The sequence below is a fragment of the Falco naumanni genome, chromosome Z (genome assembly GCF_017639655.2).
Source record: "Falco naumanni isolate bFalNau1 chromosome Z, bFalNau1.pat, whole genome shotgun sequence".
Classification (NCBI taxonomy): domain Eukaryota; kingdom Metazoa; phylum Chordata; class Aves; order Falconiformes; family Falconidae; genus Falco; species Falco naumanni.
The window spans coordinates 47,033,122-47,045,212 of NC_054080.1; the positions used below are offsets into that span (position 1 = coordinate 47,033,122).

The following is a 12,091-nucleotide window of genomic DNA, read 5'->3' on the forward strand; positions in this document are numbered from 1 at the left end:
CATCACATAATAAAAGCAAGTATGTGTTAATAAAGCTATCACAATCTTTCCCAGAATTTGGCCCAGTGGCCTTGACCAGTACTGTGTGACATGGCATGTTAGGCACAGAAAGTGGATAATGAAACCTTCAAGGCATTAGGAAACATTAGGAGGAAAAGAAAAGAATACTCTTTCCATGCCTTGTGCTCAGTTGCCTCTCCTCCAGTTGGGGGTGGCTGGAAGGCTGACCTAGGGTTTGGAGTACCAGGAATGTCAGTGATATTAAACTTTGGATTGTGGCATCTTATCATGGCAGTGCTGGAGACATCTCTGCTCAGGAGCATGTCTGGGTTTTTCTGAAGGATCTTCCCTTGATAAATGATAACACAATGATGACAGTGTAATGTTCAGGAACACGGACATGGGTATTCTGAAAATGCTTTTGCAAAATTGCCTCTGTTTTTCAGCAACTACCAAAGCTGATGTGAAGAGAAGCTCACTTGGAGGTCATAATGGTGTAATTTTCTGTAATTTTTTCAGTAGCTGATGATCTGCATTTTGCCCAAATCATAGTAATTTTAAGACAAGATTTAGTACCTGCTACATACAGTGATGTTTTTTCAAAAGATCTTTGATGCTGCATATCATTCTTTCAAGGGTGTTCAGCTGTGTAGGTTAGGTTTTAATAGGAATGTGATTTCATGGTTTCAAGCATATACTTCAAGCCACAGTTTGAGAGTCCAGGGTTGGAGCATACTAGTATTTTTCCAGGCATTGTTGGCTTGTACATGTGTGTATTTGTGCAGGACTTCAAGATTTGTTTTCAGTACATTTTATCTTACTTTATCCTTGGTTTATTCTGTGTTCACTTGATTTAAGCGTATTTCTTTCCCTCATCAGTTGAATTGCTGGATTTATGCCTCAAGAGATCATCAACCATCTAGGAAACCCTTACTCAGCAGTTAACTTGTTAAAACTTCAAACTATCATATGACTTTGCCCAGGACTGCCAAATAATAAAATTTATCACTGTTCATTAGCTGTTCAAGAGATCAGTAGAGAATGAGTTAATAGTTTCAAAATCTTTCCTAATAAAGGCATGTCCAAGTATTAAAGACTACTATTAAGACTGACACTAATTGGCATCCATTCTGGCACATCATCTCACCAAACTAAGGCAGACGTGTATGAAAGTTAAAAAATAACTTTTCACTCACATGTTCATATTCTTATAACAACCCTGAGGCAAATGATTTTTATGGGAAGTTTGGCATATGAGTAGATAAAAAAAAAAACAAACTCTTAGTGTTGTTTTGGTTTCTTTCTCCTTCATGAAAACAATTTTCTTTCTGTTCTAGTACTAGACTTTTCCCAATACTACAATAAAGACTGCTGATTACCTAGTTTGTTTAACCTTGTCCTCTCAGGATACTTATTAGCTGCTATGAGCAGGCACTGACTGAGTGCATTGGAGAACTCTAGGCAGTGTTATTAATAATCTTTCGTTCAATGGCTGAAGAATTTGCCATCAAATTGACTACTTGTTGCACTGTTCTTCCCTGAACTCCTGCCTTTCATTTGTATTGCATTCACTTGATTTTACAGGCAATGTGAAACAGAGAGATACAAAAAGCCTGGTTCCTCTGGCTAAATATACCACACCCTCAGTCATTCTGCAGAATTTGCTTTTTTACCTTAGGGTTTTGTTATTTTGCTGAAGCTTCACATTCAAGATTTTACTTTCTAACTCCTGGCTGTGATGGAACATGGTTCTGGTGCACTTTGCTCTATGTTTCCCTGTAAAAAAAACAAATAAGGGGTCATTTCTGGTTTTACAGCACTTGTTGCTTGCCATGACAGCAGAGGATCCAGAGTGGCAGGTAGGGAATATGCAGAGCTCATTATGATCCTAGCACCTTCATGAGATTTGGACAGGTCTGCTCCAAGAACTTGCAATGGTCAAAGTCCAGAGAGGGAGTCCCTGAAGATGATTACAACCCTTCCACTTCCTCTGACACGTGCAGTGGTGAAGAGGGTTTTGAGCTGTGCCACCTGTGCCTGCTAAGTCCTTTGCAAATGGGTTGCCTGAAAAATGTGTTGAAATCTTGGAGTGGAAAGTAGTCACTGTTGATATGTTCTCTGAGTGATAACGGCTTGTGCAAGGGTTATCTAATGTAGTAGACTACATTAAAGTGGACTGGTATTTAGGAGGACCTGATCTGTGATTTACATGAGGCATTGATGGCTGTGAAGTCATAAAGTCTCAGGATTTTAGTACTCCTAAGTACATGCTACCGCAACCAGTCTGTGCAGGCTAAGACTTCTGTTCACGTGTTTTTGGCTGCTCCAGCTGCACTTACTATAGAAGTAAGTACTTCAAAACATGTAACAATTAGTGGTTTTTGGTTTTTTTTAATCTCATTTTAAAACAAATAGCAATAGAGGGTTGCACTGAGACGTAAATCCGGAGTCCCTCCATTGAGAGTAGTGACAACTAAGCAGCAAATGCAATTACCCGAGCAGTGTGCCCATTCATCAGCCTAGCAGGTGCTGCGAGCAGTCAGACATAGCTGGCAGTGTGTGATATCAGATGTTATTAAAGAAAGCAGCTGTATTAACAACCATTCACTCACCCATTCATTTTGGCTAGAATAAAGACAAGAATATGATTCTAAGTAGAATTATCTAATTCTGAGTGGCATTATCATTAGAGGAAATGCATATACAAATATATCTTCAGATGGACTTCCCAAATGCTTCTGGCTACAAATTTTCAGAAGTCGTCTAAAGAACAGAGCATATGGATATGTAGAAACTCTGCTAAATATCTCGTTTTCTAATAAAAAAATACTTTGGCAGAATTTTAATGAATATTTAGGAATTTAAAACTGGTTTTGAGGTTTTAATAAAATATTCTGATTAATGATGGAGTAGGATAGAGTCAGCAGTCAAAAGCAATTTAGATAAATTCTTCTAAATCGTATATATCATCCTAAATTCTTGTGATCCACATTAATTGACTAGAAATTTTTCAAATATGGTATCTTCATAAGATTTCTGATGTTTTTCCTCTGAACCTGGTGATTATGCTTGGTACAGTGTAAATACAATAATATGTATTTATAATAATAATTAGAATAATACAACAATATATAATAATAAAATATAACACAATTCAGTGTACTATATTATAATGTAGGTATATTATGTATAATAATATTATATTATGGTATCGCATATATAAGTGTAATGAAAAATACATCCCACTGTATTTTTAGCTTAACTTCCTGGTTTTTGGAGAAACTTGAAACACAGTACTCCAGAAATCTAGTCATAATGACTACAAATAGCTTCATAAACAGTAATTGCAGAAATCTGCTTTACTTTTGTGTAGTTTTTTGACTTAGCTGTCAGATCTCTTTTTCAGGAGCTACTCAGAGACCTCAATACAAGTTTTTGTCTGCAAATGGATTTAAGCTGTTTTCTCTGTGAATACCAGTGTGGCATCAGAACAGTCTTGTGTTTCTGTTATGTGGCATCCTCTAATCAGTGTTCAAGAGCTGAACATGTTGACTTGGGAGTTAATATTCAGAAAGAATGTGGGTCGCTTTTGAAATTTTCTGGCATGAAGTTAACCAATCTGATTTATCTGACTGCCTTTCCACCCTCACCAGGTTCCCCCCAGTGCCACTGCCAGCACCTGCTCTGCTTGCACTGCTGTGGGATGGTGCCCCTCAGACAGGTTTTGACCCTCATGCTGTCTTGGCCTCCTCCCGGTGCAGCCTCCTGCTGCTCCCAGACGTGATTGGCATCATCATGCACATAGCTGTGGAAAGATGTGGGATAATGTGGGTGGTAGGCGCAGACTTACCAGTTAATGCTGTTCAGACTCATCTGACCCATTTGAATGCAGCAGGTTAGGGGAAGATTACATTACACAGGAAAAGGCATTTTCACTGGCACAGCTACAGTGCCATGACTTCAGCTTATTTTCATATCTACTACCAGAACTGTCTGATTTTTTCATGTACTTCAACAAGGCAGATTATGTATTTTATGTGCCTCACAACAAAACAGCATTTTAAAATCCCATCCTGAAAAGAGTCATCTTTGGCAGCAAAGTCTGACAGAAAATCATTATTGGCCTAAGTTTAGCGGTATGTCTAGAAAACAATGAAAAATGCACCTTGAAATGTGGAATAATCAACATTGTGGTAGAAAGGGTTTACAGCTGTTGTGCAGAAGTGGCAGGAAAGAAATTAGAGTGGTTATTTCTTTGTGAATAGGTTGTGGCACTGTAACTTAGACGCTGATTGCAAGTAAAATTGATGCTTGCAGAGTTACTGAGACACTGATATTTGTACCAAACATAGCTATGTCAACATTCTTTGATATCATCTTTATTTCCCTTGGATGGATTTATTTGGTTGGAAGATGGCTATCTAATGGGTTATCAGTTTAGTAGTGTGAGGAAGAGTATGTGGACCGATACTTTCAATTTCTCCTCTACTACAGGTTTTCCCACAAGTTTCAGCTGTGGTAAAGGGCTAATTGTGTATTTCCATCCTCATCCTTTGTAAACCATCCATGCTTCAGTGCTTTGACTATATCGTACATGTCTCTGACAAGGAGATAAAGATTTGAACACAGAAACAAAAATGTGGCATGTTTGCTAACAACAGGAATTTTTGCAGTGTTCAACAGGCTCATTTAGGAATGATCCCAGTTCTCTGAAACTGTCTGCACTGAGGCTATTTTCATAATTCTTATATATTAAAAACACTCTGTGTTGTTCTGATTTTATTGCTATTAAATAGAGCTAGATTAAATTAAAAGCCGCTTTTTTTTTTTTTTTTTTTTCCAAGACTGGTGTGCTGTAAAGAGAATCTTGTGCAGATGAAAACTGTCCATGCTCTCTATGCAATCATTTATATTTGTGCTAGAGAAGCAGTAGGATGCTGTGAGGTTTAATTGGTAGTTTGTCCCCAGTCTCTGCTTAGTATTTGGTCTCCAAGGATAAACAGAAATACAAGATGAAGCTCTGTGCTATGTTATCTCCAGTGGCAACCCTGTCTTCAAAGGTTTGCACCCTTTTTCTGCCTCCTGACCCTGGCTGCCCTTTCCCATATCATGTCACAATTTGACTCCCTCTTCTGTGCTAATTACAATTGTTTGTGGGACCGTGCTGTGGATTGGATCACTGCACTAAGCTGACTTAACAAAATGATTATTTTCTTTGATTAGCGATCCAGTTTACAAGGTAGACCCATGGATAGTTTTAGCAGTACATCAATGAGGGCAGCAAGTGGTGGAACTCATGGAGACGGTTAACTCCTGCAGCCACAAAAGTAGACCACAAACGAGCCTTGATCTGGCTTGTCTACACTAAAAAAATGCACAGTGGTAAAAGTATTTAACTAAATCTGATCACTGTATGAGTCAGGACACCTCGAGAAATAAGAAAAATGGTGTGTGCAATTCACCTATACCATAGCAAATGTTCACCGAGAGACCACATGTGTATATGACCGTAATTCTTTTATTTATCTAGCTTTTTTAATACTGCCTTTGCATCTTTGATATTAATGTAATGTCATTTTTGCTGGTAAGATTAATAAATCAGCCATCAGTGTATGTCCCTTTCCTTGTCATATATCCTTTCATATGTTTTTCAATGTGGCTAATAAATGAAAGTGAGGTATCAGTAACTTAAGTTTCTGATGAAGACTTACATAGTTCCATCAAGGCAATGGTCCTGATTTGACTGCAACTGCAAAACATCTTGTTATAGTTCTTTCACTGCTTCTTTTTTCAAGTACAAGAATCAGTAACTTGAATGCCATGCTCATCATTCCTCCCAAGATGTTATTCTTTCAGTTATTAAAGAAGCACAGAAGTCTACCAACTGAATTTTACTGAATTTTTAGAACATGATTATTCTTTTTCTGAATTCATAAAACCATGGCACGGTCTAACTATGGATTTTCAGAGAAGATTTGAATGTTTTCTTGCATTTCCTTTTTGCATTAGAAGTCTTTCCAAAGTATAAAAGCACAGGAGCTAGGATATTATATAATGACTAATATGAGAATGCAGTAAAGGAAGCAGTATTAGTTCTGAAAACATGGTTTATAGACAAAGATGTAGGACCTGAGTGTGTAGGCTTAATTTCTTTGGCAGTATTTGAAACATAGGATGTTCTAACAGAAATAGGACTAAACACATGGATGTGTTTTTTCTGTAAACTGAATTTCAAGTCAGTCCAAACAACACCCACAAACATTTTCAGCATTCCCCCAATGCTAAAATTTGAAAATGGAAAGGTAAGATAGTGAGCATCACTGAATAAACTTCTAGATAAACTTCCTTCAGACATCTGAATGACAGCTCCAAAGAAAAACAAATAGCTTTCATAGTCATGTGAGTAAAGGATCCAGAAACCCCTCAGGAGCACCTGAGAATGTGCGGTATTCTGCAGATGCTTACCCATTTTTTCAAGCTGGGTCACACTAAAGAATTCCAGATGAGGAATACTGAGGAAACTATGAAGAAATTATTCATTTAAAAACAGATTAAGAAATGCATTTTATGTTGTTTTATTTGTAACATTGGTTTATTTGTAGTGAGTTGTTTCAAATCTTTTACTTCCAAGCCTGAACTCTCTTGTTAATTAAATTTTTGCTTTTTTTCACCATTAAGCTTGTCTGGTATTGTAGATACAAGGTGAATCAGGGTAAAGCTCGTAAATTTAGGATGCAATATCTGCATAAAGGCAGAAGCAGGGAGTCTTAATGGAACTGCAAGGAGATGCAAATATAAACCAGCAGATATATTGTCATTGGACTCCTTTTGCTAAGATATTTTAAATCAGTGTCTGACTGTTACAGCTATTTGCGATTTAAATATTTCTGAGGTAAAAGCTGTCTTTCATGAGGAAAAAAATATCCATGTAATGTCCTCCACACCCTGAAGTCTAGACCTGTATACAGCATCAGAGTGTGTCTGTGTGGACAATGTGCAACATCCTTGCTCAGTAAGGCACTTCAGCATTTAAACGTCAGTGTTAGTCACAAGAAAGTACATTGCAGGAGAGTTTTTCTCTTTTCACTAATAATAATAAAGAAGGTGAACAATTTCTTCCATTCTTTTGACCTTAGCATGCCAACCCTAAATAGTAAACTAAACAGTCATGAAAGATTAATCACTTAGGAAATTAGTATCTTCTTATATTTCAGTCAGTGAAACTTCATCAGTGCCATCTGTTCAGTGACGGACAGGACAATGTTGATGTGGTGCACTTCATCTTGAACCACTCAGCCTTCAGACGATCTGTTGTATAGGTGGTAGCTGGAGCAGCCCTGTGAAATAGTCATGATGCCTAAACGTGAAGACCCAACCACCACTGAAGGAAATGGTAATTACAGCTGTAACTATGTGTCCTAGACACATACTCATTTTCTGTATGTAGGTCAACAGTGTGCAAGTTTTGTTTTCCTCTTGTTCTCTCTAATACAAAATCTGCTTTGTTGCAATTCATTATCTTTTGTTCAGAAGTGTATTTTACTTGGCTTTTGAAAGCATCTTTGATGTGTAAGTTGGCTAGTTGTAGCATGTCAGTGTGGCTTTCTACTGGTTAGTAAATCAAGAGTGCCACCACCACCGTGTTACTAGTCTTACATTTATATATCACTTACAGGAAAAATGAATAAAATGAGTGTTTTGTGGCTTCTGTAAGCTACAGAAAGGCAATGCCTCCTTTTTATATTGCTTTCAGGACCTGATATGAAGTGGCAAACATTCTTCATAGTAAGATCAGCAATATTTCTGTAGTGATACTGCACTGTTCTGGATGTAAGAAATGTTTTTGTAGGATGATAATGCCTAATAACTTATTCTGGCAAAGTGCAGGGCAACTCTTTGATACAGGAAGTACTTTCAGTCCTCTTGAGCAATACTGCTCTTCTCAAAATGTGTATCTTTTTCATATGGAACAGGTATGACATTTCTTATCTTCAGCATGGAAAGAAATTGCCAGGGACCTTATTCAAGACTGGTTTCTGAATGAGTTCGTTAGGCCTTGCTAAATACCAGGGCTGGTATGACTAAACAGTGCTTTCTATATTTTTAATCCACACTTGTAACATGCAAAATGGGTTCCACTTCCATAGAAAACATCAGGAGGGACTGCCCAGCATTTTGGCAGAATATGATGTACTTCCATTTTAAAAGTTCATCCTGCTTTCTTTCCTTTTGTTGTTTGAGCACCTTCATTGTCTTTCTCCACCCAGTTTTTTCTACAAATCCCTTTAGTGACCAATTGAATTTTCAAGTGATGCATCCTAATGGTGCTCATTTTAACATGAAGGAAGCACAGAATCTAATGTTGCATAGGCACAATACTTACCAGCTTCAGCAAAATTTGTATCTGAATAAGAAAAAACCCAAGCATGACTACAGAAGATACACATTTTTATAAGCATTTCTAATGAACACATTCTTAGAATATCAAGGTACTAAGTTTACCTTAAACATCTGTCTTCTACTTGCAGATACCTGAATTAATTGAATTCTAATAATAAGTGACCTTATTATTCATTAAAAGTACAGAGGTTAGCATTCCTGGGGTGGACAACAACGACACATCTTTTAACTGGAGAAGGCTGAGATCTTTAGGGTGCAGAATCATGATCACTTTTTGACACATTTTGCATGAAAATTTATCCTGTGCATAATCTATAAAAAAACCTAACTACCTTAATAACAGCTATGAGTGCATTTGGAGATGAAATAGTGTGAAGGAATTCAAGACTCCATCTTGATTTAAGAAGACTTAAAAATCTGGAGCTCCACTATAAATAACTATGAGACACTCCCAGAATGTGGTTCTTAGTCCATTTTTGGCTTAAAATGTTCCAAAGGTTGCAGTTGGTCAGAGCAGAGCTCAGTCTCTAATCTAGTTGTAATTTCTTTACAGGATGTTTTGCTTCATTGTTGCTGACAGTCCTGAGGAATGTTCTTGCAAAGAATGGACCACCTCAACAAGTTACAAAAATGCAGTCTAGGGCCATACATTTTTGCTTTTTGACTTATTTAGCTCTAGTGAAGCCCTGCTTTGGCCATTCTTCTTGTTTCTTAGTATATCTTTTGCAAAATCTGTGATAGTAGGAGGTGTATGATTCATTATGCTAAGTTCATGAATGTGAACACACTGTTCTAGGCTTCTCACACGGGAAAAGAAGACTTAGGGCAAAAATGTTCAGAGTGGATGTTTGAAAGAGGTCAGACTGAAAATGCCTATTATCCTCTCAAAATAGTAAAAAGGATATGTGGTGAGCTGGTCAGCTGTAGGTATCAACTGTAAAAGAACTGTCTTTTCACCAAGTAGTCAAAACTACAATTGACTTGAGATCCTCTAAGAATGCTACATGTAACTTGAACATAAACTGTTTTCTCCATATGAACATATGTTCTTGCCATGTTAGCAATACTATGAATGAATGACAATAAGCTAAGTAGATCACATTTCAGAACCTGAAAAAGTCAAATTGATATGATTTACTGCAGTCTCACACTCCTCAGAACGCATTAGGTACTTAATATTCTTATCCCAATTCTTGCAGTAAAGAATGCAATAAAAATGAAAAATTGCCCATCATCAAGCCACCTGTGTGATGAAGACACAACTGAAATGTGGCTTCTCTGTGTTGTTTTATTACATTTACCAATGGGTCCTGCAAGCTTGTCAGTGTCTAGTCTTGGGTGGGAAAAAGCACTACATGGTTAGGTCTTTGTCTGGCGTACGTAGGGAAATGCAGGTTTATCCAGAGAGGTGGAGTAAGACACAGTGACCTGGAAATTCTTATCCATGCTTTCCTGAAGGGGGTGAAATACTGAGGTGTTTCTCACTGTATTTTTTCCTCCTCTACCTTCTGTAGCTTTTATAATAGCACAATCAGGTTTAGCCTAAAATTCTTGCACTAAAATCATGCAATAAACTTACTTATCCCTGAAGGGGAACTTTGCCTAAGAGAAGTCCTGACCCACAGACAGAGAGACAACACTCAAGCCTCATGGTGTGTAAGTGCAGCCTGGAAAGAGATGGGAAAGAGGAGAGTGTAATCAGGTGATCTTATGCCCAAATCTATTACCCAATGCCAGCAGCCCCAGTGCCAACTTGATCTATGTGAGCTCAGTCTCTGTCATTTTAGTAGAACATTTGTAATTTTTCCTTACCAGTGGAAAACAAATGAGCAATTTACGGATGTAAATTGAATGGATTCCATTTGTTGCCTTTGATCCCCATCTGTAATTTTCAAATCGTGACTGGGCTACAGTTAGCTGGGCAAATTCTCTTTAGTGGCATCTACAAAGAGGAAAAGCTTATTGCTCCTCAGGCAATTTATGGAAACTCTTGATTGTAGAATTCTGCAGGCCACAGCGTATACATTAAGGCTAACAAGTCTTCCAAGACACTAGTGGATTTATGACATTGTAGTATAAATATTCTGCCCACTTTAGTATTTACAATCTTGCCAATTCAGATGCAGGAAAAAAAGCACTGTATTTGTTAGCATCAGTGTAACTGAATAGGAATTATTATTTTACTTCATAAATTCATATCTATTGCTGAACAGGATTTTTTTTGGGTTGTGATTTTTATTTTGATCCATTGGAATAAAAAGTTGCAACACTAACTGGGAAAAACTTAGAAGAAAAATCAAGCGTGGTCTCAAATATTAGGTGTTCTGGTTGTTCTGTAAATGTAATTTTTATTTGTAATTTCTGTGTTCCAGGTCCCTTTCTGTGCCCAAGGTGGGCCAAGCTGTTTTTCCCAATGCTTGGAAATACACTAAGAGGATGGGATCTGTAGTGTTAAGGTCTCAAATCTTGGATATTGAAGTCTGCACCAATTCACTCTTGCCATAGACTTTCTGTGAGATCTTGTTATATTACTTTTGGTGTGTTTCACAGCTGTTACTTCTAGTGAAATTCATCTTCACAGAAGTGTGTGGGACACTCATATTTACTTGACCTGAAAGAATGATATGGAATATTATAGAAATTTTCCCATTATTTTGGACTAGTATTCATGCGTATTTGTTGTCTAGTATGATCTTGCATTGCTGACATTTCTACATGTTGGGCATCCAGTTTATTAGCTATCTAGGTTGATGTCTTTCCAGCACTGGAAAAAATCCAGCACAATCCATTCCAGAGGAAGACACAATAATTGCTTACAAGGCTCTATCTGAAAATGATCCATTTCGTTGGCTTGACAGTTAAGTAGAAATTTATTTTATGACATATACAAAAAGCCTGATAGCATTTTTTGAATTACAGATTACTTTATGTACCACTGAATTTTTTTTTATGGCACCAGCACGTAGAATTGCTCAACAGCAAATCTGTTTTACAGCAACTAACTATTTTACTTAACAGTAAGTAATGTGAGCAGTAGTATTTGTATTTTATGGAGTGGTTCCAAGAACAATTATCTCTCTCACAGTGAAAAATCAGGGAAACTATGGCAGTGTAAAACAAGTCTAAAAAAGAATCCAAAATCTGAAATCTGAGTAGTACCGTCTGAAAAATATTGTACAAACAACTTGGAAAAATGAGGTAAAGAATGCAACAGCCTCCACAATCTGCTAAATGGCCACCTCATATAGCAAAGACTCCTATAGTTTTATTTTTTCCTGTCCTTAATTTCCTCATCAGCCAACATGTCACAGCTCTCTCCTGAGCTGTCTGATGCTCTGTTTTCACTGCAGCCTGTGACCTTCAGGTTAGTCTGAGCACAAATTCGGGATGCCCTCCTTTAGTCTTGTTGGCTCATTTGTGGCTATAGTCTAAAACATAAATAAGACTTCAGGTAAAATGATAGCTTACTCAGATTACACTTTCCCTGTCCTTAGTCTAGAAAGATAAGAAAGTTTCCCTTAAACTACTGTGGAAAAAAAAAATCAGAAAGTGATTGGGTTTCCTGGAGCATAAGGAATTATGGACTATAGCTCCAAATATACTTAATGATATATGTATCATTATGGCATGTTATGTGTCCTGGAAAACGTGATAACTGAGCAATAGTTTTCTGTGGGTCACAGAAACTCAA

General features: G+C 37.3%; 1 protein-coding gene across 1 annotated transcript in view; it reads left to right on the forward strand.

Annotated features, from left to right (window-relative positions):
* Positions 1-7,262: 7,262 nt before the first annotated feature.
* TMC1 (transmembrane channel like 1) overlaps positions 7,263-12,091 on the forward strand; it is a 68,005-nt gene continuing 63,176 nt past the window's right edge. Inside the window, 1 exon segment of the mRNA XM_040580446.1 lies at positions 7,263-7,393. Coding sequence (XP_040436380.1) covers positions 7,351-7,393 — 43 coding nt within the window. The 5' untranslated portion in view covers positions 7,263-7,350.